The sequence below is a fragment of the Pelmatolapia mariae genome, linkage group LG20 (assembly GCF_036321145.2).
Source record: "Pelmatolapia mariae isolate MD_Pm_ZW linkage group LG20, Pm_UMD_F_2, whole genome shotgun sequence".
In the NCBI taxonomy this organism is placed as follows: domain Eukaryota; kingdom Metazoa; phylum Chordata; class Actinopteri; order Cichliformes; family Cichlidae; genus Pelmatolapia; species Pelmatolapia mariae.
The window spans coordinates 29,195,666-29,223,662 of NC_086244.1; the positions used below are offsets into that span (position 1 = coordinate 29,195,666).

Here is a 27,997-nt window from a genome sequence, read left to right on the forward strand (position 1 = left end):
CTAACAAATGAGTTGTTTTATGAATCAAATTGCATATCATGCTGATGGTGCTTTGTCCTGGTTTTACACTGTCACACAGTTCAAATGGACTGCATTAAGGAAGTCAAACGTGCAAAAAAACACCAAGTCCTAAGCCTTTCAATACACACACACACACACACACGCACACCTGGCCTGTTTCATGTGACAGGGGTCGGGATAACTTTGTTACCTGCTGAGCAGTAAGCCCTTCAAAGAGATGATCTCAGCCTTCAGCTCTCCCACTGTTTGGCTGTCCAGGATGCGGCTCGTTGAGGACGAGGCCTGTAGGAAAAATACAAGTGAAACACGCACAACTGTCAAAAACACACACACGAGCACTGTTCAGGGTTTCAGCACAATTGAGCTTTCTGTAGGACTTTCAACAGCTCCTCTATGATTGATTTCAACGATATGAGTTAATAAAAAAGGTTCTTTTTAAAAAAAAAAAAAAAGACCGGCTGGGTAAACAAACATGGTAGATGCAAATGCTAAAAGCCACATGTTTGTGTGTAGTCAGGTCATCCGTCACCATAACAACCTCACAACTGCCTACTGCCGGCGATGACAAAAAAGGACAAACAATCTCACTGTATCCACCTTTATGGCGTCAGAAAGTCCAGTGAGTGTGAATCATGCTGTTTTTACATAATTTTCCATACTATCTAGAAAAGATTAGGCCAGTGTGTTGTGTTTTGGATAATGACTATCTTGAACAATAGCCACATTCATGAAGGCAGACCAAAGCTTAGCAGTTTGTTTTGTCCTTTTTGTCTTTTATCAAAGGCGTGTGTAGCCACACACAGGCATTGGTGCAGCATGAAATGTTAAAGGGTATAATGGAAAAGTATTTGAATGGCAAATTGCTGCTGAAAATCTGTCTCTGCAGCAATTTTTTTTAAGGAACAAGCTGGACTTTGACTGAGGCAGCTGTAAAATAGGGAGTTTTGATAAAGGCCTGGAATGATAAAACTACTAACTGAACAACAAACATGGAAATGAGGAAGAACCTGCAGGCCCTGCCTGCTTGCACCTGAAACCGATGTTTTCAGTGGGTTATGCATGTAAAAAAAAAAGGAAAAAGAAAAAAAAGTGAGTCTTCAGAAGGCATCAAATAATGATTTACAAGGCAGGAGGGGGAAAAACAAAACAAAAGACATTTGTTACACAGAAGTCCATAAATTTTTACACTGCCCTTCAAAACTATTCAAATAAAGCTACCTGAAAAGGAAATGTCATTCTTTGGAAGAACTGCGCACAGATGTACGCAGCCTGTGGCGAGACTCGATTATCTAACCATGAAAATGTTTTGGAACGCGTTAAGTAGATAACTGCTAACCATTCTTAGTCTAGTCCTGCACACAAAATACAAAAATGCGTGAGGATAAACGGGCAAGACCAGAGGGAGTAGAAGGAGCAGACAAGGGAAAAAGTGGGATAAAAGAAAAGTAAAAACTGTAATTAAGACTCTCCTGACTCACCAGAGGAAGCTTGTTAGGAAGCGTGGACCCCCTATCGAGGGGAGAGGGATAACTTGGACTCTTTCGCTTGTAATTAAATCTAAGAGAAATTAATTGAATCACATCTGAAAGGGATCAGACTCATTTACAGTGGATGGAAGGAGGCAGAGGAGGAGATGTGAAGGGAGACAGAAAAGGAGGCGAGGGGGAAAGAGGTTTTTTTTTCTTTTTTGGGGGGTGGGGGGGGCTCTTATCGCTCCTAAACCTTGCTGATAAGGAGTCATGTTTTAGAGGTGGTGCATTGGAGGCCTGCTGAAGACACTCTTATTACAGCCGTCACCTCATTAGAACCATCTTAATCCCTCGCCTCCCCAAGGCACCGGTATAATAAGGCTGAATTCTGCTTCTCTCTCATTTTATGATGGGAAAAAAATTAATTGCTGTGTAGGCTGAGCTAAAAGATTTCCAAGGCGCAGAATCAACTGAAGAAAAAGGGCCGATTACTCCAAATAAGTGAATTGTAATGATTTCTATATACTTATGTCACATAACATTAGAAAAGAAGGCTTTAGAGCAGACTTGTTAACCACCAGCTACATACATAATATGCATTATCTACAGAGCAGCGCCATATAATATCTCACATCAAGGCTTGTCACACAACACTAACTCTGACATATGTCTTATTAAGTCTGAAGAAACCTAATTAAATGTTGGGCCAGGGCTGGATTTCAGCTCTGAGATACATTATGTCAGTATATATATATATACACACACACATTGTGTAAGAATCGTGTGTTAAGTGCACTGGGTGTTTGGATGGAGGCTGAGTGGTGGGGGTATCAGTGACTGCAGAGAATTGAAGTACGCCTCGCTTTAAAAGCCCCACCTGAAGTGCTGACACATGTCCAATAGACCGCACGAGTGTGTCAGTTGTGATGTTTTAACAAACTGCTGATCAAAATATTTAACCGCTGCAATTTCTCAGCAGCTTTGATTACAAAAGCATCTTTTAAGAGACACTTCCAGCTCTTTCCAGCCATTACAGTGCAGAATCTGACCTGTGCGCTATTATACACCACGGCAGCCTTGGTTGTTTTGCCTATGTTATTCATTTTAAAATGTACTTTGATATATGTTGCTTTTGTTGAAATGCTTTTCTTATGCAAATGCATGCATCCTTGTGTTTTGTTTTGAACTGTATACACTTATATGCCATATTTACATATATATTTTGAGATTCGGATACTGACTCCTCTGTCACTATAAAGAGATGTATCCAAAATTTGATTTTGGGTCCTAGTATGTGGACATGTGCTGCTGCAAAGGACTGGATACCTCTAGGTGAATAATTCATATTTTTAATTTTTTTTCAGTTCACTTCATCAACACAAATACATGATTTGCTAAACTACTACCATAGCCTTGTATTGTGAACTCCATTTCTAGAGTTTTGCTTTGTATGCTAAAACAAATCTTCAGCGCTATGCCTGTGCATCCCCTCCCCCCTCATGTTTGACTTTTACTGCACTTCCTGGTGTACAGGTGCAGGGCTCTGTGTGGCCTAAGGACTGGAGAACATAATTCTCCACTTGGCTCTTTAAATCGCAAAGAGCATTATGCATAAAAACAAACAACCAAAAAACAAATAAACCCAGCAACCAAAACCCAAATAACGCAAAGTCAATCTAGCAGGGAGGTGCCACCTATTAAATTATCAACCGCCACTGTGCTGGATGGATGCGGTTTCTTTTACTGTGTAAATACTGCTCAAAGTAAAGATTTCCTCTAACTGGTTTAAAAGCCGTGTAACTAATGTGTCTCGGGTGGATGCGTGCGTGTGATCGGGTCTGCTGGTTAACTAAGTGCTTCAGGAAAAAGAGGGAAAAAAAGAAAAATATATATTACAAGCAAAGAAAAAAAAAGACCAAATCTAGCAGCACCCAAGGATGGCAGCGCATCTGGCTAAATGAAGATAAATGCCTGTGGACCATTAGCAACAAGATAAGATCTTTAACAAGCCTTGTTTAAGAGTGTCTGAAGGCAAATTAATTCACAGTTATTCCGCCGGCAGACAGTGTGTTTTCTTGTAACACATGTATATTTATGATGGAATTAGCTTCAAAAGGAACTCCCCAGAGGAGTGTTTTTGAGTGGAAACACTGGTACAGTGCAATTGATTTCACTCTATTTATGCACTTTCCTACTGGCAGTTCGTCTTACGCAAGCCAAAGAGACGGTTTCTAATCTTCTATGTAGTATCCACTAATAAAGAGAGCCATCAGTGAGTTGAGACAGCAGGGCAAACACAGTTAACAGGCAGATTTGTAATGATAATAGAGCAGAAATAGACTTGGCTGTTTAACATCAGGGATGAATCATCCTGAGGCAAATCTATGCTTAACAGCAGAAGTAGAATAGAACAGCATGTCTTTACAGGATCATTTTAACGGAGAGAATAGTGAAAAAGAGGGAAACTGTCCCAGGCTTTCAAGTCTGGAAATGTGCAGAATCAGCCCGTGTTGTGTGTGTGTGTGTGTGTGTGTGTGTGTGTGTGTGTGTGTGTGTGTGTGTGTGTGTGTGTGTGTGTGTGTGTGTGTGTGTGCGAGAGTATTTAAACTCACTTCCATAATGAGGTCCCCAGTTTAGGGACAGTAGACGCGCTCCGCAATTGAGCGGTTTCAGACTACGAGAAATGTTTACTTAGCAGCTGAGGAAACAGAAGTCTCCATGTGTTTTGGGTTAAAGGCACATTTCCGCGTTGAGAGGTATAATTGCTAAGCGTGGCGCGCTTTGAGCAGTGTGGTGAAGCAAACCCTGAAAGCCACAAACGGTGAATGATAAGTAGCTCCCCAGCTCCAACATGTGTTTCTCATCAAAAATGCCGGACCTGAAAACAATTTTCCAATTTCCCCCCGCGGCCTGAGACAACAGAGGGGCCTCGTGCCGACTCGCAGGGAAAATTTAAGATCAACACTATAACTATAAAGCAGAGTTTATGATTTGTTTAATGGGTGTTTTGATGGGAAATATACTTTTTATACACTACTGCTGTCCAACAAGGCACTCATAGCAAATGAAGGGGACACTTTTTAATCCAATCTGTGATTTAGAGATAAATAAAATAAATAACACTGCTTTGTGCCGGAAGAAACTCATTGTTTAAACGGGGCCTCCTGTACGCTATCTTAGATAGTTCTGTTTCAGCTCAGCGTGGGATCAAATCAGATCACAGCTCCCATCATACATGCTGATTTAGTCCATCAATGTGTTCGTTCTACGCTACACGGAGACAATGTGCAGCTCAGATCCTGAAAGAACAAAAAAAGAGCTATGAGTCTTCAGTTTTTGATGAACCCCGTCCAGGGAAGTTATCCATATTTTTCTTCCTCGTTTGTGCCGAAGCAGATGTGTCCACATATGTTTTCCTGCCATATCCAGATGCTTCAGTTACACACCCATGTGCTTAACAAGCTGTGGACATAAAACATTGTCTAAGATTGTCTCTTCCAAGGCAATTTTTAGAGCCCAGAGATCATAAAGCAATTTATGAGCGCCGTTATAAAAAGCAAGCAACATTTCATCCCTGCACATAAGTTTTAGAACAATCACTCAGTCCGATTCTCCTAAACACTTACAATTCTGAGGAGATTATGGACAGCGACTATAAAAATCAAGGCAAAGAGGAACGATATGGTTAAAGATTATGGTCCCATGATGAGCTGCACCTTATTTTTTTGTAGCTTGTGTTCTGATGATATACAGTATAATAAGGCTGTCTGTCTTGGGTAGTTATGACTCAAAGATTTTAGTACACAGAGGCCTCGAGAAAACCTCCTCCCTCTCCTCATCAATCTGGAGATTTCGAGCTGCAACCTCACGTTTACCGAGCTCTTCTGCAATTCCAAAGTTACTGCCCGTCCAGCTTTCCTCAAAAACATCAATCACAAAATAACAGACCTTTAAAAAGGTGTCCAAACTGCAGCGTGGCCTCGCTTACTGTCAGCACCGCAAAGTTGTTTCATTACACTAATGTTAGTCCACAATAAACATGTAATGAATAAAAACTTTCATGCTTTAATGAATGGACAGATTAAGATTTAACTTACTTTAATTCTAAACTGGTCACAGCTTTACGTAGTATGTATTCTAAAAGCTGACCAGTAAAACCGGCAAAAGAGGAAAGTGACGCTATCAGGTACAACGCCAGATTTCTACCTCAGTATTGGTGGTCTTCTAACAAATTGCTGGGGCTGTCAAGTGAAGGATACAGAATTCCTGATGAGCTGCTACCCACCTGTGATGCAGCTAGTTCCTGGGAGAGGTCCTGGATTTTCTGCTGCTGCTGGACTAGCACCTCCTGGATAGAGATCAGGGTCTGCTGCAGCTGGCTGACTGTGAAGAACAAGCAGAGTAAGAGATGCCAAAGTGATTCAAGTTTGTCTTTTAAAAAAGAAAGAAAGAAAGAAAGAAAAAAAAAAGACGCGCAGCTTTACGTTTTATGATGAAGTTATTTAATTGATACAAAACGACTGTTTTCTTTCCACAATGACAGAACCGATGAGACTCGAGTCACTGATCAAAGCGGCCCTCTGAGAATTGTAATCAAAGCTAATACCGGGTAACTTTAGTCGCAGCTTTTTGGTCCGAGGCGTCGGGGGTAGATAGTGGGAAGGAGGGGGCACATAGGATGGAGGTATTAATCTCTAGTGTCTGAACTTAAATCAAATAACAGTCTCTAACCTTCCATTATCCACCCAGACACTGCCTTCTAATGCATCTTTAAATCCTCAAACGATCAACAAAGGAAAAAACAAGGCTCTCATTTGGGAGGAGGCTGCCAGACAAAATGTCCCCCCTAATCCTAATAAATATTGTTCTTTTTCCATTGACTTTGAAGATTGAATTAGTTCAAGTGTTGGTGTTGGAGGAAGGTGTATGATTTCAAATAACACCAGGCACAGTTTGTTGCCCCTGCTTCCAGTCACGCGTGTATTACCAAACAATGCATTAAGTTTCCCCGAGCTGATTATATTACAGAAAACCAATAAACATTCATATAAATCATGGGCGTGTAAAGTGTTAAATCAAGCCTAATAGGATTAACATCAACAGATATTGTGGCGGTCCACTGCTGAGGTTGTCAGGCCAATGGTTAAAAGCCTGTGCTGCAGCCGGCTGGACGGGATGTAAAGAACCCCTGCTCTCACATTAACCCAGGCCAGGACAAAAGACAGAGCGCCTAGCTTTGGAGCTGGGCTTCTTTTGAAAAACCAGCACAGACAAAATATTTGATCTTTCAAAGACACTAATATCTTGCAGTGACACCTGTGTTTAAATGGGTGGAGTTGTATCAATATAGGTGGGGTGCTGAAACGTTTGATCTTTTCAAGCTTTCTACAGAATACGAGTTCGAGCAGGACTGCCGGTTGGGGCTGGAGACTTTTGTGCAAACAGTTTCAGTTTTTCAGTGAGTTTTGTGATCCAGAGTGCGACCAACCTTTCTAAAGACGGCAATAAAATTAAATGGTATGGCAACCCGTGCTTAAAAAGGTGTTACTATGACGGGGTGTGCACTTTAAACCAAGAGCTGCCCTATTAGTCTGCGATTCCACCTTACCACAGAACCGCTTATCCAGATGTGTGGGTCACTCTGCCAGCCTGTAATGCTGCGCCTCCCGAATTACCAACGGCACCGCATTTTCAGCCGTCCGCAGCTAAACTCTTTTTAATGTCTCTCCAGAAAGTTGACTCTTTTGTATGGCTTAGACACTTATTCCCAGTTATCACAGATATGAAGCCAGGAATATTAATAAAGTCAATGACTTTGGCCAGGCATGAATCAGAAGGAGGCTGTAGCTGCGATGTGTGCGTGTGTGCATGCATTTGTGTGAGAGAGAATCAGAGGCAAGATGATGTGTGGTGCTTGCAGCTGCTGTGAGAGGGATGCACATTGTGCATTCAGTAAATTATTCAGTAAATACCTCAATATAATGTACACTACATATGTCCAGGCCTGTCTCTGTCTTTAATGGCCAGCTGGTCACCAATATGGCTCCCACCAACAAAGAGTGCCCAAACAGCCGCACAATTCCATTACAGCCTGGGCGCGCTGAAGTAGTTCCAAGATCCATTCATTAATTGTCTGTGTGAAGTTGTAGGCAAATCATAATGGGAGTCAAGGCCCTTACTCTTGAGCTGAGGCTGGCGAGAGAGACTAATGTAGTCCCCATTCAAAAGGATACATCACCTCATTGCGCCTGGCACTAGAGAAACACATGAACTTTAACAAAAGGGGGTTCAAGCAATTGGCAGCGGCGAGGCAGTCGGTCGCTATTACTCAGTGCAGAGAGGAGCGAGAGGGAGAGGAAGACAAAGAGAAAGCAGGGGGAGAAAACTCTCAGTGTAATTGCAACCCCTCTCCCCAACTGTTAACTACAACAGTCATTAACTACAATAGCAGTGTGGCTACTGCAGTCATAGCAAATTAGTTCCCTCTATTGACTGAAGAAAAGACCTGTGTTTTTTTTCTCTCCCTTTAGAGTCTCACCTTCACACTGGGAGAGGGGAAAAAAAACAAAAAACCTCCTACTGAGAAATCCTGTCTTTGGTAGCAAACAAAACAGGGTTTGCAAGTTGGCAAATCTCCAATCAGTGATAAGTAGAGCAAGAATGGGCAGTGAAGTAGCCAGAGGAAATGCGTTTGCATAGTTGGGAGAAAATGACCATAAAAGAACATATATTTGTTAATCAGATTCAGGGCGGCACACCTTGCACGCGATCCTACACAATTGCAGCCCTCCACCTACCTTTGCCAGCCAGAAAACAATAGCATGGGTGTGACTGGATAAAATGATAACAGCCATATTTTCATCTGCACTACGTTGGTCCGTGACAGGAGCCATAAACTCAGATTCTCGATTTGTTTTCATTTGGAGATGACGGGAAAATCAAACAAAGGATGTCTGTATTTAAAATAATCAGATCGTATTTATAATCAAGTTCAGCCCCTCTTTGTCTCTCTCTGGCTAAAAAAAAAAAAAAAAAATCTACATAAACACAGGTCTCTCGCAAGTTTAAAAAAAAGTTTCCTATAGAACCTGAAAAACAAGTGAGAGAAGTAAACACTTTACTAATAGATTAATAATACAGAATATAAGGTTTACACCTGTTTTACAAATGAAATATGAATTTTAAAAAATTCATTAAGGCCTACCAAATAACATTTGAGACAAAGCTTACCTAAACAGTGCGACTTTCTTTTAAGAAATGGCATTAATGTTTCATTTAATACCCTATAACCTTGCATGTTTTAGAACTCCAGAACATTTGGTTTAATTTAAAGAATCTGAAAAGGCACCTTAGAAATAAAATGCCTTTTAATTATTATCATTAACACAAAACAAACAATACGGTGTGCCAGAGCCACCTGTCTGAAATGGGGATTGGTAGCTTTCCGGTGAAAAACACACTCTAGTTTAACACTACTGCTAACGAGACCAAAGTTTCTCAGAGTGCCTCTCTCATTTACGCCTCCCTGGATTTTTAATTATACTGACGAAGAGCTCGGAAAGCATCTCTCTCCCCGCTTCTTTCTCTCCCTCCACGTCTGACAGCCAGGTTGAGATTCCTCACCTGTCCAACATGGGAGCCGCACCTGTCACCATGCACTTAATCACACTAGGCCCAGTGCTGAGCCCAGACGCCACACAGTGCCACTGCGACTCGTGCACATCATGCACACAAACACAAACAGACACATACACGCGCGCACAAAATTAAAATGAACTTTATGCCCACCTATGGGGAAGAGGGTGGATGATGATGATGATGGCGATGGAGGTTTGGATGGGGGTGAGGTTGGTGCAGGGCGGGAGGGTGGGGGAGAGATGGATGGAAGGGGGGAGTGAGACGGGATGGGTGGGGTGGAAGAAAAGTTGTCATTTCCCAACTCCTCATTAATATTCCGAGGTTAAGAGCTTTTCAGCGAAACGTAATTAATTGAGCCCGAGCCTGACAGTAAACAAGCAATTTCAAATTAAAGCGAAATGACAGCGGCGTCATTTGTTAAAAACGCGCAGGGCCCCCGATTTTGGCGACAGATAAATGAGGGAAAATGTTAAGGAGGGAGAAAGTGATGAAGATATTAATCTTCACCTGTCTGTGTCAGCGTGCCACTCATTGCCGCAATGTTGCTTTCCATCCTCTGCAGATGCTCCTTGTCCTCTCGGCTTCCCATAATGAGGGGAAGGATGTATTTCTGCAATTAAAAGCATGGCACAATATTACACTTCTCTCTAGTGGATAGGGGGAGAAAGATGAGGAAAAGACAGGGCCACCTAGACATGGCAGTCCAGGGTCAATGGCATTGTTTTATTGGACTTGTGTGTCACTGTCTAAAGTGCATGATTAGGTGAAAAGATTTCTAGAGCGGATGATAAAATAGGTGTGTACACACGCTAGTATTGAAACCATTAGTGGGTAAGAAAATCAGCAACTGTGATAACAGATTAGTCATTTTAAATATAGAGCAGAAAAGTCAAAAACCTGCTGCTTTTCTAAGCATATAGCTGCAAGCCTAAAAGCATATTTTCAGTATTATAAAAAGAATGAAACTGTGAAAAGGACAGTAAAAGCAAGAGACCAGCCTACAGGGAAAAACATGGTGGTGAACACTGAAAATAGTCTTCCAAAACCAAAAACAATGTCACGCTGTTTATCATCTCTGCCACTAAATAAACAAAACTCTACCAAATGATATGTATATCTGACAGCCAAATGAGGATGTTTGCTACCCAGTGAGTGGGTTACCCAGACGAGCAGTTTGTGAGCATCTCGCTCAGTCCTTTTCATGTATGTTTCATATAAAGCTAATGTCCACACATACATTTAGGGAACCGCTAAACTGCCTTAAAATTATCTGTATATTTGTGTTTGTTTATTTGCTTTTAAGGCTGAGTAACTGCCAGTTTCCAGCTCTCTGCCGGGTTTTCTCTCCAGCTCAGGTGGCAGGCAGCCACACCAGTGCAAGTAATAAACACTTTTTAGAGAAAAAGATTAAATGGGTGTCAACACGAGGTAATTAATAAGTGGGTTGCTGAGAGTGTGGTGTTTACAAGGTGCACCATAACATAAATAAAGTATGGGCACAAGCCTGGACATATGGTGCGACTGGCGCTACACTCTAGTGACATGACAGCAACCTGTGCCGTCCCACCAGGGAATCCCACCTCCCAGATGACCGGTGGCTGGCCAACACTGCAGCATGTGGGAAACAGTGGACTGGTACAGTCTGTGAATGTGCATGTGCAGCTTTATGAAAAGCTCCGTAATGAAAAAGGAAATAATAAGACACAAGAGCACTAAAGGAAAGCAAGTGCATCTGACATGGTCAGCAGGGCAATATGTACATACATGGTACCTGCTCCCCTTCTCTCTCCTCCATACACAAAGGAGAATGGGCTGTCACCTAGTCCAAGAGCTACTGCTAAAGCTCCTGTCCTCCTTTAAAACAAGAGTAATGGCTTCCACATGCCACTCAGACTACTACTAACAACTACTATGGGATTAATGTCAGCAGGGACAAGGGGCCTCCTGAGCTCTTGTTCAAGGGCTGCTAAGCCTGATAAAAAAAAGAAAAGAAAAGAAAAGAAAACGGTGAATATTTTTAGACTGTAGAATTTCAAAACAATAAATTAAAAGAGTAGTTGTGTGTGGTGTCAGCAGATGTTTTTAAAGCAAAAAAAATATCTATTTGAGGGGAGGAGAAAAGAGGATTTAAAAAGAATGTGTTCAGATGACATCATGCTTTGACGTAAAGCAGGGTAGCTTTAATAACAAGACCAAAGTGCTGTTACATAGTGCAGAGGCGTCTTCTATTCTAGCACCGTAGTTCATCATAAACTAACGCCAACCAATTTTAATGTGATATAAGGGAGAGGCAGTGCAGACAGATGTCAGGATGTGGCGTATTAACGGCACAACAATTGGTCACATTAAAACAAATAAATCAGTGATGAAACAGACAAAATGAGGTTGTGTAACTTGCCTTGTAAAGCTGATAAAAACAGAATGTGATACCCCCCATAATGATGGCAAGGGCACCATAGTCTCTCCATCTGCAGCCCGTTGGACCTGGACATAGAAGCAAGATTAAACATTAAGCTTTGGACATTAATATGCATATGCACTACTTTGCCTGACTGTGCTAGTTCAATTTATTTATATAGCCCCAAATCACAGCAACAGCCTCCTCAAGGCGTTTTATACTGTAAGGTAAAGATCCTATAATAATAATAATACAGAGAAAACCCCAAACGACCCCCTATGAGCAAGCACTCTTGGTGACGGTGGGAAAGAAAAACTCCCTTTTAGCAGGAAGAAACCTCAGGCAAAGCCAGACTGAGGGAGGGGCAGCCACCCGACGTGACCGGCTGGGAGTGAGGGGAGGAAGACGGGATACAAGACATACTCTTAGTGTAACTCGAGCTGCACTAAAACTTGAAATGCAGCATTAAAAGTATTGCATAATTTCTTTTGAGAGTGCTGACTGACCTTTGCACGATTAAACATTTAATATAACTCAACTAGCACTTCTTTCCATTAACAACCCCTGTGGTAAGTCTAGAGCACTTGCCTGTCATTGCAAATAACACATTGTCCTTGGCGTTGTTTTAGCAGGACAGCCACAGCAGCTCTGATTAGTGGTACTACAGCTTATTCTATAGCTCCTGATTACAGCTGAGACTGTGGTGCCACTGATTTTTAAAGGGTCATTGATCTTCCAGTATCCTTTTCTCAGAATCACATTTTCCAGTTCTTTTCCATGTAGCGCCCTCATGGAGACACGCATATACAGTAGAAACAGCCCAGAAGTGCAAAACTAAGAAAGTCGTGGCATTCACAGGTCATTTTATGACCATGCTAACACAATTAGGTCAAATGAAAAACACTTTTTGTTCAGTAATCAAAGATTATGCAAGTTGTGTATTGGTAATCACAAATGTATTCACTTTTGTTGCATTTCATTTTTACTTAAAGCTTTGTATTTTGCAAAATATTTTGGTTTTGGTAAAACACTTGACATTTAATTGATATTGAACAGGACTGTACTCACCTCTCTTGTGTGTATGACATAATAATGAACCCTGTTTAAGCAGAACATCTGAACCATAAGGGTTAAGCCTACAGAAATAAACATGCACTCTTTATTGTGCTTTTCTATTAAAGGCTACCATTGTCTTCCAATGGTAGCCTTTCGGGTGGGGGTGACAGGGGCAGATACAGTGTTTATATATAAACCTTCAAAACTAAACAGAAAGGTAAGAGAGAGTGTATTTGTGCTTTTAGAAGTTGCCGTCTTGCTGAATGACAGATAATGTGAAAGTGTGTCATTGTGCAAGCTGTCATCTGGGTAGGCCAACTGTCTGTCAAGGTGGAAATTCCCCTCTTAAGAGGAGAAGCATTCAACTGAAAATGTCACTAAACAACAAACAGGTCTTGAGGAAATATATGAGTTTTTCTTTATTTACTCTGGTGGGGCCAAAATGAATAGGAAATTATTAGAGGCTAGGCCACTGAAGCACACCATTGATATTCTATTACAGGTCTGATTTCACCTAATGGGTTATGTGGTACATGTTTACTGGCTTGAAGTAAGTAAACCAGATTGATTTTGTGCCTTAGCACTTGTGTGATTTTTACATGCAAATAAAATGAGAGACCCGCTGTCATACAGGACTACATGGTATATTTCCAAGGTGAATGCTACTTTATTCTCCATCTCAAGGGCACATTTCATTGCTTTTGCAGCACACTGCAATGATCCTGTAACCTTTCCTATCGAAAATTTTGAATCAATCTCCAACATCCATATGGTAACCACATAAATTTAGGTCTTCGTCAACATAGCTGAGATAGACTTGTCACCTATCCCAGAATACCACGCATCTGAAAGACCTGGAAGTCCTTGGGATAGGTGTTTGACCCTGAACAAGCCTCACTGCATCACCAGGGGTCTTCACTTTCTCTTTTCTCCTCTTTTAGGACCTTTCATTCTTTCCCCATCTCTCCTTTTTTCTATACCACTTCCACTTGTCCCTTTTTTTTATTTTTTTTTATTTGGTCACTTAAGCTGTGGAACTGTGGTCTCCATCCCCCGTTTTTCCAATCTCCTCTCAAATTTATTGGGTTCAGTGGAGGCCTTCCTGTCCTTCTACCGTGTGGAAATAGAGATCAGAGTATCCATTACTTCGACAGAGATGGATGCGGGTCCCTGTGCACCGTCCCCATAAGAAGGACATCACAGGGAGGTAGCCCCCTCTTTTCGGCATGACCCCCCATACAAGACTCCGCGCTCTCACCTCATTATGCAGTTCCCTTATAGCCGTTTTGATATAAAACCCTCCACTATGGACAGAGAGCTGCGAGTCTTCCTAACTACATGGCCATCCCATCAACATCACATTCATTACAAAACATGAGATGCTGGGGGAGTCAAGGACAGTGTGGTAATAAATGAGGGTGGAATACATCTGGAATCATTGTCATATGGGTTAAGCATTACGCGGACTTCATTCTGCATTGGTAAATCAGTGGACAGCGCTCATAACCTCCTGAGGTAATAAAGATACAGGTTGTGGTGTGGGGTCTCGCCAGGGGGAACCCCTTGAAACAGAATGGCAAGAGACTTCATAAGCTTGTGCTCATATTTCCTGTGTCTAAATCCACAGTGCAGGAAATATATGGCGTGTGCTACGTATAACTGTAATACTTGTAAAGAGCGAGGTATATGGGGAGCTACAGATAATTTAAACAAACTAAACAGCGTTAACAAAAGCAAGACGGAAGCTCTCTAACAACACATCTGCAAAGCACAAGGATCTCTGTTCAGTCTCAAATCTTTAAGTCTCAAACTATTTCTGAAGGGCACGGATGCACTCATTTGCAGGTGCTAAAAAAGTTGAGAAAACGATGTACTCACTGAGCGATGCAGGAGGGAGCTGAGCTGCATGGAGTGGATGTGCGGGCCCTGCAGGGACCAGAGGCAGCGCTTCTGTGGAGCCAGAACGCTGGATGGCCAACTCTACCTCTTCATCTGTCAGGCCTGTAATGAAGACACACACTTATAAGGCCTTCGCAAAAATGTTCCCTTAATGGGAAAAACCAAATGGCTCTCTGGCTATCATAATGTATGCTTAAATACTTCCCAAGCTCCCCACAAATCTTTTAAGTAGAATTTAGAGAAAGTATGTCAAATCTCATTCAATTTCACAAAGACTCTTTCTCAAAAATGTATTTTCATTTCATAATTCGGAAATTCCAGCGAGAGTTTTTGATTCAGGGACATCCATCAAAGGAAGAGAGTGCGGAAAGGTTCACACAGTGAAATCTGAAACTCTGCTAGCCTATTAACTGCCACCAAAGGCAAAGAAAATAAGAGTCTGTCCACTTCTCCAGTTATATTTCCCATGTGGAGATTTCATACACCCCAGACAGTGAAAATGCATTATTTTAATTTCTTCATTGTAATGTAAATGTATTACATAATTTTGCAAATGCCAATATAATTTAATCTTCAGATCTTTTTAATGATTTTAGTGATGATTAAATTGCAAAGGGCTCCCCGATGGAGAATCAGAGGGGAGGAGGAAAAAAAATCTAATATGAACATCTCCTTTTGTGGCAAGAAAGGATTTTATTTCAGCCACCATATGCTGCCATTGCTGTGGGTCTCATCTTTTAATGAGCATCTTACTCTAAACAAAGAAAATAATTACAACTTTTGACGAAACATGCTGGAAAAAACAAAAAACACATTTATAGCAGAACAATTAAGAGAAAGCTGAAGACAAAAAACCAAAACTGGAACATATTGTAGTTCTTAGATAGAGATAAGCACCTTATAATGAAGAAGCAACACAATTTACATTAGAATATTTTAAACTTCTTCTCCAAGATTTTAACTATTACTTCCTTCTGTAATTTCACTTACTTAATGATAGACAATCAGATTTGTAAAAGAGTCTTTTACTTAAACTATTCCCTCAGGATTTAGTTTCTCACATGCGCTGCCTAATGCTTCCTCCATCTTTTCAGAGATATTGAGAGAACGGAAAGTGTTCGTATGCAGTATTTCAAGTGACTGCTTCAAGTTTTCATTAACAGAACAGTATCTGCACAGAGATATAACAGTTCTTCTACTGACCTCCAGAGTGGCCTATACGAGACAGCATACAATAACCTCCATGTGGATTGATAGTTTTATGAGAAGTCAAATGTAAAGTAGAAAGTTTCAGTTCTGAAGGTCGGCAAGATGTGATTTAAAAAAAAGAAAAGAAAAGAGAAACAAGTCCTCCCATTTGAATACCTGTTTAAGTGTTTAACTGTGAAGCAAATCTGAATTCACACTTGAGCATGTACCCGCAGGCCAAAAGAATAACAAATCCTGTGATAATCTAGCAGAAAGCTTATGCCAAGAGAGGTCCCTCCAGTCACCTATTTAAATGCTCAAAGGAATGGCCATGAAAATTGTTGAATAATTGAAGGCAAATATTGGCCAGCCTGTAGCAGAGCAGGTCCTGAGTGCCAGGAAGTGGTGAGCGCCATGCGCTGAGTTTGTGCAGTCAGACTGCACTGTCAAATAAGCAATAATGTGTCCCTGGACTCCTGTTTCATCTGACCGCAGCAGACTACATGGTGACAGACTATTGAGTGAGACATGCGATGATCTCAGTTTCACCAAATAAGACAAGATATATTAAAACAAAAGAAAAGAGACAAAAAAAAGAAAGGAAATTTCCCTTCACCTTGAAATTTAAGGTCTTTAAAAAGGAAACAAAAAACTACATTTAGGCTGCTGTTGAGACCAATATATGTACATGTTAATAGCTCTTCACATCTTTGATGTTGTTTACGCAGCAAATGAAAGGTTTTTGTTTTTTACCCAACATCAAAATAAAATAACTGGAAATTCCAAAAGCTGATTTCCTGTGAAATTACAGCTTGCTAAGTTGTGTTTGAGGCTCTGATCTGTTTATTGCCGTGGGGGAAGACAACAGCAAACAAAAGAGCCCTCAGATCCCAAAGAAAAAGGAACAAGGTGAAAGTGAGTTTTACATATAAAAGGAAAAGACAAAAAAGGGATTGTGAAATTTATTATGGGTTCCAAAACCTGTGGAATGACCCCTGGACCCCCATTTCAGATCGACCTGTGGGGAGATGAATTTTTTAAGACATAAATTACACCTAATGACGACACCATAAAAAACAACAATAATGGAAAGCTATTCTGTATTTCATTATACTGTATTATTTGGTGCACCTGATACACGCAGTGCCTGTTTATGAGTCACCGTATTAGCAGATGCTCTGCCAAAGCATTTGCTTTGACCTTGCCATTCTCATTGGGGCATGAAATTACGGTGCTGGCACCTCGATATTACAGCTATAAATACTGTAAACTGCATATCTGGGCTACGTTTTCTATTGTCTTTCAACATAAACCTGATCGGTATTTATTTAAAGGAAAACCCATTGCTCGTCAGGTTATTTACAGCTCTATTTTCACTGGCTCATATTCTCTGGGTATTTTTTAAGGGCAAAGAGGCAGCAGGGCTCTAGCATTAAATCTATTTCTCCAATTCTGGCACTTCTGGACTTTATGGGTCAAGACCTAGCCTGGACAGCCAATTATAAGAATTGCTTACTAAAATATTTTGTGTGGTAAAAGGTGAATGCCTTTTTCGCTGTCCTCCAAGGCCTGAACTATGAAGTTGCCCTTGAGTGAAAATTACTTACATTTTGAATATTATGGAAAAAAAATGCAAGCCAGGGGTCATAAATAGATGGAGGTCAATGGGTTATTAAGGAGAAGTTCAAACTGTTTCCCAAGCTATACTGCCGAGGGAGATTCTACATGTCATTTGGTTCTGTTCAACAGCTTGAACATTGCCCCTAAATAATGACCATTCTCATAGAGTATTCATTTATGTATTAAAAAAGGGGACTCTGCTCTCATTTCCCTGCTTTATCGCCTTGTAGTGATGACAAAGTGGGCAAGGCCTAGGCTAGGTGGCGCCGTGGAGTAATTTATAACCACATCAATCCCTTTACCTTCCATGCAGGCCTTGGTCATTGTCATTTTTGTCCGAGAGGTGAGTCACATAACCCCACTTACAAACAGCATCCTATTAATATCTGGGATGATGAACCTTACTCTTACCTCCATAGCAGGTATGGTAATAGACCAAAAGCCTACCTCTGTTTCCCCTGACCCTCCATCACTGGCCCACTTCTCAGGGTGAAATCTCTTAGGGTTATTTATTCAACTCAATAACAACTGAGACGTTATTAAAAAAATAAATAAATAAAAACAGTCACACCATCATTTATATCTCACCAACTCCGAATGCCCTGTACCTGTTTCACATGCTGAAATTACCTGTACTGCAGCAAAGTATGTACACTCCCTGTGTTTACTTTCCAAAACAAATTACCTTCAGTTTGTCAAACTAGGAGCGGCTGGGTGATGTCACCTTAGGTCCCACGGTCAAAGTGACACACTGAGAACTGGAAAATGTTGTTGACTTTGTCCTGAGAATTTGATTTTTTTTGGTAATTATGTGTGTAACTGCTAATTGTCTGGGTTAAATGGTGGTGCCAAAGTGGAGGCCCAATGCTCTTTAGTTGCTGCATCTGTTAATTGAAGAAGACATAGATGGCACAATTCACTAGATGAGAGTCTAGCGCATTATATTTCACTCAAACACAATAAAATTTACTTGATCTTGGCAGTCAACGACTAAGGCAAAATTGCTTCAAGATTGCGGTATGACAGTTTAAAATGCAATTCATTTCCTCACTCCTCTGTAAAAGACAGGGAAAAAAGCATCTCTGGGTTTAAATCTTGATTTATATTACATCAAAGTGACAAAGTTTCAATATTTCAGCCAGTTTATTCAACTTCAAGGACTCGAGAAGGGCAGCTTGAAATATTGGACTGCATAATTGCCAATTCATACCCTGAAATTGACAGTTGAAGGAAAACAGAAAATTATATTTTTCAATGAATATTGAAATAAACCACACTATTAGGCTCTCTTTGGAAAAAACAGACATGTAACCAGAGAGGCATCCTTCAGTGCAGATTAGGGCACAAATGCGCTGGGAAATAATATGCACGACTGAGATTATTGTGTAAAGATTCTGCAACATGCAATCAAAGTGGGCCCTATTTTCCCCTTCATCAGCTGTCCAGCGTAAGTACTGGCAGCAAGAGGAATCCAATTTAAATTCCACTCTACCAGGAGATGGTATTGTTTCATTTTATGTGTGCTTTGACATTTCTGGCTGTTAATATAGAGTAAAATCCAGAAGTATTTACATAAATATGACATTAAACTGTATTAGAAATTAAGACTGACACATTTGCTGTGGTGACTGTGGGAGAAGGAGGATGATGATTGAGTTTCTTTGTCAAAAGGTTGAAAGGACAATACATGCTGGGTACAGGAGCATGCAAAAGTCTGAGCACTGGCCTGCTGCCGCCTGTATAAAAGCTTATTGTGGCTCAGCAAGCAGTCACCAATGAACAAGATTACTAATCTGATTTAGCTTACCAACGTGTTTTATGGGAGGAAAATGGAAAGTTTCAAAATCAAATTCTTGTCAGTGTCGATGTCGATGCTTCTGAGAAGATGAACAAAGGCTAAAAGATATTTTGTACTGATACTTCATTTTATTTTGTTACTATGAATGTAACCGAGAAGTGCAATTCATAGCAATAATTTATGAATTAACACAAACACCGGCACGATAAAGTTATTTTGTTTAAATTCCCACAAAGAAATATTTCAATCAAGAAATGTGGTATACTGATGAAAAAGGTCTGACAGGTGATTCATCACTTAAAGTACACGTTACTTTTATTTTTAGCAGTCAACTAAGATTAGTTCCTTACTAAGCGGCATTGCGGTGCAATATCTGTGTTTGAAGCGCAGCTTAAAAAAAGCCTTTTCCTGACATAATTTCCTGTAATATGATCAACGTCGATCTCTAAGACAAAAAATTACTGTACTTAAATAAAATCACAAAAACACAAAGCAACTGATTTAATAAAGCACGATAGTAACAGTAGAGCTTTTTTCCTGAAACAGGAGAAATCTCAAAGCTTGAGTATTGGATTTAAACAACTTCCAGGTTCACTGCTGTATGACTGTACAAGTCAAGAGTTATCCTAAGAATACTGCAGAGTGCTACTCAAACATACTTTGTGCTTAGTGTTTCATTGCCCATATCTCCCATCTCTCTCTCTGTAAGATCGATGTCCTTATGCAAATCCAGAGTTCTTGTTTAGATCTACAGCGGAACCGATTTTCCAAAATAAATCTGCATTAAAGCGTCATACATATTTCATGGACTTAAAGTGCAGTAAGAGCAAACCGATTTGGATAGTGGAGCTCCGTGGAGTTTGCATCAAGGCTGAAAGTAAGAAGAAAATAAGGTGCAGCATGGCATCCTTTGACAATAATGAGGCCTTGTTACATTTCAATTAACTAACGGCAGACTGATAACATGCCTTAGTTGTTAATAATGAAAGAAAAAGACCAAAAAAAATACATTTCAAATGATATCAAGAGAGCCATATGAGATGAGTGTAGTAGCAGCCGGCAACCATGGATTTGGTTTCGGGTTACCTTTCCTAGTCACAGAGCTTTTAGGCTCACTTTTCACTGTTTGGCTGAATGCAAAGTCCCTAAGCGCTGTACAAGTACAGTCCCCACATACTGAACTGTCTCACTGCAAATTTAAATAAAAACACTCCCCACAAAACATTTATCCAAGGTAAAAGACACACACACACACACACACACACACACACACAGTACATACTATTACAGCTCAGCCATAGGCTGACTGTTATAAATACATGGCATAACACTGCAGTTCTACTGCTGCATTATATTGAACTGACTTAAATGAGTTCAGAGTAATAAAGCTTTTTGCAACTTTTATTGCACAAACAATATTCTACTGTGTGTTAGAAATATCTCAATGAATTGCAAAGAAAGTGAAGAGCCAGCAAACATTCCAACCTCCCCTGCTTAGAAAACCTCCTCGTGCCGTGCCTCAAATTTACGATAACTGTTAAATTAAGTAAAAGGGTTAAAATGCTGGAAGGCAATATTGATAATTCCATTGAAAATGCAGAGGGAGTTTGTCAATATTAATTTTCCTGAACCCAAAGGAGCATCCAGACTGGTGTGTCATTTATTCACAGGGCCTGAATCATGTTCTCTGAAGCTAAATCGACCCCTATTAGACCCCCCTGAAGGCAAAGAGCCATGGCCACAACCTTTGACCCCAACAGAATGATCTTACAAAAAATAGCATATGTATCTTTGCCAACCGCATTTTGTGAATAAACATATGGATTGTAATACCACAGCCATTTTCCCCAAATTATGTATACTGTTCACAGCTTTCAGCATAAATCAAATGAGAAGTCTCTCACCTTTTTTCTTCAAGAAGGCTTTTCTGAGGGCCAAGGGACTCTGATGTACTTTTGGGTTCTGTAGAAATTGTACAGCAGTGGTAATCTGGGGAGAGACAAATGTGATTTAATCCCTTGTAATGATATAACATGAGAGGAAGAAGATAAGCTTTGCAGCAAACTGATGCTTTTCACAGCACAAACAACAGTCTAGACCTTCTTTAAGAAAAAGGTTCATTATCAGTCCAACCCCACAGGAAAAAAAGAAAAACCTTAAATGGATTCCATTTGATAGTTGCTTTTACGCTCCCCCCACACCCAGCAGTGAGGAAAAAGACCACCTGACCACTTTCCAGCTAAATGTGGGGAATGACCAAATCAGCAGTTATAAAATTAGCCCATCAAGAGTGCTGGATAAATGGAGTATGGAGCTTAATTTGCTATTACCCTCTTAAAGACAAACTTCCATTCTTAAGTGCGGAGTGGAAGAAAATCTATACTTAATGCAGAGGTGATCATTTGTATCTAATAACTTGAGAATCCTAGGCTGAAAACTTCTGTAATTCTTCCAGTTAAAAACCTGCCATGATCAAATCACCCAGCCTGAATGTTGTAATGACTTGAAACGTTAATGCACTAGAACGTTAAATAGCATCAGAACACCAGTAGTTTTAAGTGCATTGCGTTCATCGATTCTATTATGTTTTCCTTCGAGATGCACCTTAATTTTCCACCCCAGTATGCATTTCCAAGAATTGGAGGGAGGGAAAAAAAATCTTCCTCAAATGGCATTAAAACATAAATTTGAAGTGGGCGCCATGAAGTGGCGCCTCCTAAAATAGATAAATATGTAAGAACACAGAGAAAGGGGAAACACACTAGAGAGGAGGTTTCGATGACTTATTATCGCACCTGTGGTCCCCGTGATTCAATTGTAAAAGTCATCCCTCTAATAGGTTGAAAGGTTTTGATTACTCTTCTTTTCTCTTAGTGTTGAAAGATACAAAGTGATTGAGCGCCCTGCCAGTGGTAATTCATTTTGGGTAATGCATTGCATATACTAAGAACCTGTTTCAATCCAAAAGAATTGCAGTTTAAACTTGTCCAAGTGGTAGGAGTGGCAAGGAAGCTGTTTAAAAAGTGAGATTTCTGTCACAAGTTCAGAATTATAGCACAGGCATCTTTAAGAAACTTATCAAACGCGGATTACAAACAAACCTAAAATGAACATCTGAATAATAATAACATTTCTTCTTTATACAACCCAGTGAACCTTTCATTAAAATGCACCACTTTGATTTCATGAGATCGCTGCCACAACTGATGTAGACACTAATCTACATTTTCACTGGGACACCACTGTGACCTTGATGTACACAAGGGTTACGCAAGAGGTGCGGAATTTCCTGGATCTCTATATATGCTGAGGGCTTATTAAAGCCAGTCACCCGGAACCTTCATTGTGACAACCAGATTAAACCATTTGCATGGTGACCCCGTAACTGATGTTCTGGGCCAAAAGATACAGTCAAAACACAGAGAAAATATCCCTTTGATAAAAAAGACAAAAATCACTCTAGTGCTTGAAAGGCGCTCACTGTCCAAGTCAGTGAGCCATTACCACAAGACACAGCATGTGGTAATGGTGGAAACTAGACATAATAAACACACTAAAATCTAATACTCCAATATTTATTACGGTAAATAACAGAGTTATATACAGGAGGCCCGCTGAGAGGTAATGACCTAACGGGGAAAGAATATGCTGAATGAGCAGTCCTTGTTTATATTCGCTTAAAATTTCAGTAGCACAATATTGACAAGAAAATTGTATCAGCGTTAACAGGCGTAAGTGTGACATCTTAGTAAGGACCGCAGCTAGCTCAGCGGCAAACTAATGAGGCAAATGTCCATTTGGTTAAAACTGTTGTGGTAGATCTTCAGGGAAAGGAAAAATGCACTTCTTAGCAGATGACATAGATGCTTTGCACAAGTTCCATCCAGACATCTCAATCAATTATAACCACATTGCACAGATTTCAGTCTTGTTATTGACTTATGGATCACCCCAGTTATAGTGTTGGGTAGCACACAACTGGGGCTTTTAGGGGGGCGGGGGTAAGATGGATAACAGTACAAGGCGCATTTGAGTAGACAGCATAAATAACTAAAACAGAAATGAGGTGAATTTCCTTCCTTGCAGGAAACTGGTAAATGATTTTTGGTGCAAAGAACAATTAGGCTTCTTTGTAATACCTCTTGTAAAGGTTCAACTCCTAATGCACCAGAGTGCTCCATGTTAAGAGCGATAATCTTTGCAAACCGGATAACCAATAAAGTGTCAGGTAAAGCCGAAAAAGAGTTGAAAACTCAATCACAGAAAGAGATAACATTAACCAACACACTTAAAGAGAGTGAACTTGATGAACGGACAAGATTACAGAAATGTTATTGAGTTTGAATTGGACAAGAATTTGCACTGCACTTGTCTGAAAATTACAACTGTGATACCTTGAATTGTGAGAAATGAGGCTGAAATCCAATTACGTTCGAACTGCATGGATAGACGCCTGAGGGAATCCATGTAACCAGTTGTATATTTTTGCCCCAACTAGTAACGGCACTTAACCATAATATACTGTAAGACCCACCTATGGATATTTTACAGGAATTCAAGAGCAGGTGTGAGCATCTGGGAAATTCAGACTTTCGATCATCAGACACCAGTTCGTGGTATATCTTACAATTGATCCTTTGGGCTGGTTTCTGTATTTGTAGCTAGTTTCAGTTTTAAAGTAACCAGAATTTTAACCACGAGAAATTAAAAAGACATCTGAGAAGAGAGAAAAGATTTGTGTTTTCAGTCTGAATTATTTAGGCCAACTCAAACCACTACTTATCGAGCAATTACTGTGCAATACGGTAAAAATGCAGTTTTAGGGTTGCAAACATTCTTGGAATAAACAAGAACACTTTGATAAAAGATACCATATCAGAGTTAAAAAAAACAAAAACCAAAACTCGAGATTTTCCATCCACAGTCTCATGGTATCACATATTCTTATCTAAAACACTTCAAACAATTCAAAAAAAAAAAAAGAAAAGAAAAGAAAAGAAGAAGACGAAAAAAAAAAGAGTGCAACATCAACTTTTTATATTTTTGAACAGGAAATGACTGGCATGTACTGAGCAACTCTTTATCTGTTCTGCAAAAATATGTACACAATTTGTCTGCAACATTGAAAAGATTTGCAGGACTTGATGGAACTAGAAGCTGGGTGGGGGTGCAATTGAGGGTCTAAAAGGAAATCATTAGCAAGTATAGAATTCGGGCTCAGTGTGAATCAATTCATTCCAAATTGCCCTGGCCTGTACATTTGTGGAGAAGTGCCCCTGATATAATAACAGACTGATAGACATGAACAAAAATTGTGTTAAGCTAGTCTCAAATTTCCCCCCCAAACACACGTTTGGAGGACCAAAAGCAAGAGAAAGTGAGAGACGGAGAAAAATGAAGCTCTATATTAATTTGGTGCTTTCATGGATGATCTGCTATCAGGGGCAGCTGTCTTAAATGACTTAACCCAATACCTTTCTGATATCAGAGCCCTGCCAGAAAGGAATTAACTTTTAATGCAATTATTGTATTTCCTTTAGTTGCCTGACTGCTTGATGTGGCCAACAGTGCTTTTTAATCTTTTTAAAAGAGCAGCTTTAAATGCCCTTCTAATTGTGACATCTTTCCCGCCTTAATGTGACCTTTAGTGGAGAAAGCAAGGCCACTTGGGAACAGCTATAGGGAATTACTGACCCTGAGAGACATCAGGAAGTGAGGTGCAGAGCTGGCCATTTAGCTAACATCCACAGTTGTTCAGACACTCCAGGAGCTTCAAGGGCCCTGCTGGAGACGAATCTTTCTAACAATGACTGTACAAAAAGAACCCTTCATTTCTCACTCATTGTTGCTCGTCCCTTCATGTGCCGTGCTTTTTCAAAGAAGTTAGAACGTTACAAAATGAAATGAGAAGCAATTACCGAAACTTGTCTTCAGCATAAGCAAAATCTGATAAAGGGTTACTGGTTAAACGTGGGCTTTTCTAAACTACTTTGCATCTGTTCACACGTTATTTTGAGTACGAGGGTAAATAAAAGTGGGTTGGCGTTTTGTGTGTTACACTCTGAAATGTGGTCAATCTTTATTGAATGATCCTAACTTTTGAAATTTAAAGGTCAGAGTCAACATTTCAGCAGATGAAAAAGGGTCATGGAAAACTTCATTGACATTTGCTATGCAAAGGTTTAAAAATAACATGCGCTGTATCAGTGTCAGAGCCATGGGCAAGGCTACGATCATGACATCAAAAGCATATTATGCAATTTTTGTAAAGGGGGGGTTGGTGGACGGAAATTGAGCTTTTTTTTTTTTTTTTCTTTCAAGACCACTGCATATAGAGAACAAACTTTCCATTCAGCAGCATTTCCCTATCAAAGTTCTGTCATCACAAACATGGAAAAGTTGAGTGGTTTAGTGGTGAGAAAAACCGAGGGCCGCAGTAGACTGTATTCGACAAGGCCACTGACAAAAAGGTAAAAACGCACTTAATATGATATTGTGAATAACGCTACGCTTGTCAAAGAGAAAGAAAAGGGGGGGGGAAGGAAGCTGCCTTGTTATTTTCGAAATACAAGCAACTTTTAGAAAAGTGTAAAACTTTCAACCTGTGTTTAATTTGCTGGAAATGTTTCACTTCCTTTAAACTTTAAGTTCAGAATTGTCCCCAAAAAAAAGAAAAAAAGAAAAAGAAAAATGTTTTATTGGCTTCTTTTTTTACTGACTTGCAAAATAATTGAACTTCTTTCAAGAGCTGGTTGTACAGGGTAAAAAAAAAATCCTCATTCTGCAGAACGAGCAGAATAAGAAAGTTGCTGAAGCTACCACGTGTTTTAACGGAACATGAAGCAACAACAAAGTCATGTGCTTTGTTTATTCTTGCGAGATCTAAACATGAAGACAAACACGTGGCACTCGGCCAATTCAAAACTAGCTTGACAGATACGCTATAAAGCCGAATCTGACATTTCTTAATGTGCAACTGTCAGTCGTGCTGCCTGGGGTTGCCCTTGCTAAACTAGTGAGACAGATGACTGTTTAGATAAGGACATCCCCAGTGGGGCTCCGAGAGCCCCGAGAGCCCTGATGACTAAAGAGGAGCGACTCTGTGAGTGACACCTCTTTTTCACTTACTTTGGGCAAAAATACTGCCTAGCCCTATACATTCCTTTTAATTCAGGTAAAAGGCCCAAACCATGAGTTTGAAGCTGCTCTCAGAGATGAGGGTCATCAGAGATTAACCCATGGCACTTTAGCAGTGGGGGTGCAAGAAGCGAGTCGCAGCGAAGCACAACAAACTACTTAGCTACCACAAAACATTCCAGCCCCTTCTCAGCTGCAATCCAGTAATGGATACTTCCTCAGCTCCTCGATTGGTCAAAATGTTTTCATACAATAATTTAATTCAGAAACACATTTACAAAGCAGGAGTAATCAATTTTAATTAGTTGATTTTTTTTTCATTCGCATAAAATTTAATGTACTGCCATCGATCTCCTTTGTTCTTTAATGCAGTGCCTCTTTCCTGTAATTCGAAGCTTTTTCTTTTTCTTTTTTCTTTCTTACGCAGTCAGTGATGACATTGTGTGACAAGCAGCTCCGTGTGCTTTTCAGTGACCGTTTTCAAAACATGAAAATGCTCACAACGCAACTTTATCTACGCACAGCGTAGCAAAAAAAAAGAAGTGGTCATAATGCGGTCTGTAAATGCGTCGAGTATGAAAAATGTTCTGTTTAGAAATGACTCTAATCAAATATACGAGAAAAACGTTTAAAATAGAATAAAAATACTAAACTGTCAGAAACGTTCTGATCATTTTTTGCTGATTTAAAATTTCTTATCATTAAAATGTTTTTGAAAAATCAAAAAGATGAACAAACAAAATAAACAAAGCAAGAGTTTCATGTATGTTTTAACAACAATAAACAGCAGAGTTTACAATGAAAACTTAGATGAATGGAAAGCAATAGAAAGTGGTTTGGCTGTTATGAAAAAACAAAAACACAAACACTGTAGTGTTTTATGGAACGTTTTAAAATAGCAAATTTCATAACAAAATCTACACTGAGGTTAACACAAAATGGCCAAACATTTATATTATGGCATATTTATATATGGCATATATATATATATATATATATATATATATATATATATATAAGTTCAGTTCTTTGGTAAAGAGAAATGAGAGACGCAATTTGCTACGGTAACATAAAGAAGCACAGGGTCTTTTCTTAAACCTGCCACTGCTCTGTGTGTTGTCCTTCACATCATCAGGGCCTGCCGGCCTTTCACATTCAATTAGTTGATTGAGGCAAAATGCAAGCGGCACCAGCAGCAAACAACGTGAAGCTTGTGTCCAAGCGACACACCACAGAAGTTGTGTTGTGGTGTCAGGAGAAGAGCTGCTTCCGTCACAAGCAACTTACAGTGACAAGCCTATCCTCCTCTGTTCATCCAAAACTGCTCTGCTCACTGAGGAAGCACCCACCCATGGACACAAACTCATACACACACATCCTGCAATGCATACAACTGAAGCACTACGATAGGCAAATAAAGCCGAGAGCTGCGGCGAAGATGCAGCGAGTTGGCGTCAGTTTTGTGTGCAGTCCTGCTAGCCTGCCAAATTGACTAATAAAACTAAAATAGAGAGACCAGTGACAACAGAGAGAGAGAGGTGTCCTTTTATTGATCAAATTATTCCTTCTTGGGTACACTGTGCCACTGGATGAGCCTATGCTCAGAAAGACAACTAGACAGATTGTGACATTCCAGTGACATTGTAATTGTGTGTCAACCCTTTTCCAGTCAATAGGCTGAATGCACTAATCATGTGTCTTGGATCAGCAATTTCATGGTCTTCAAAGGGGACCAGGAATTGGTGGCATGACCCTGCATACAGGGTTAGACCC

At 40.1% G+C, this 27,997-nt stretch overlaps 1 protein-coding gene across 1 annotated transcript in view; it reads right to left on the minus strand.

The window, feature by feature from the left end:
• Positions 1-27,997, minus strand: part of pex14 (peroxisomal biogenesis factor 14) — a 44,954-nt gene that overhangs the window by 4,425 nt on the left and 12,532 nt on the right. The window contains exons 3-8 of the mRNA XM_063464508.1: positions 20,992-21,076; positions 14,461-14,583; positions 11,527-11,612; positions 9,636-9,738; positions 5,776-5,873; positions 212-303 (exon numbers count right to left, since the gene is read on the minus strand). Coding sequence (XP_063320578.1) covers positions 212-303; positions 5,776-5,873; positions 9,636-9,738; positions 11,527-11,612; positions 14,461-14,583; positions 20,992-21,076 — 587 coding nt within the window. The remainder of the gene's footprint in view (positions 1-211; positions 304-5,775; positions 5,874-9,635; positions 9,739-11,526; positions 11,613-14,460; positions 14,584-20,991; positions 21,077-27,997) is intronic.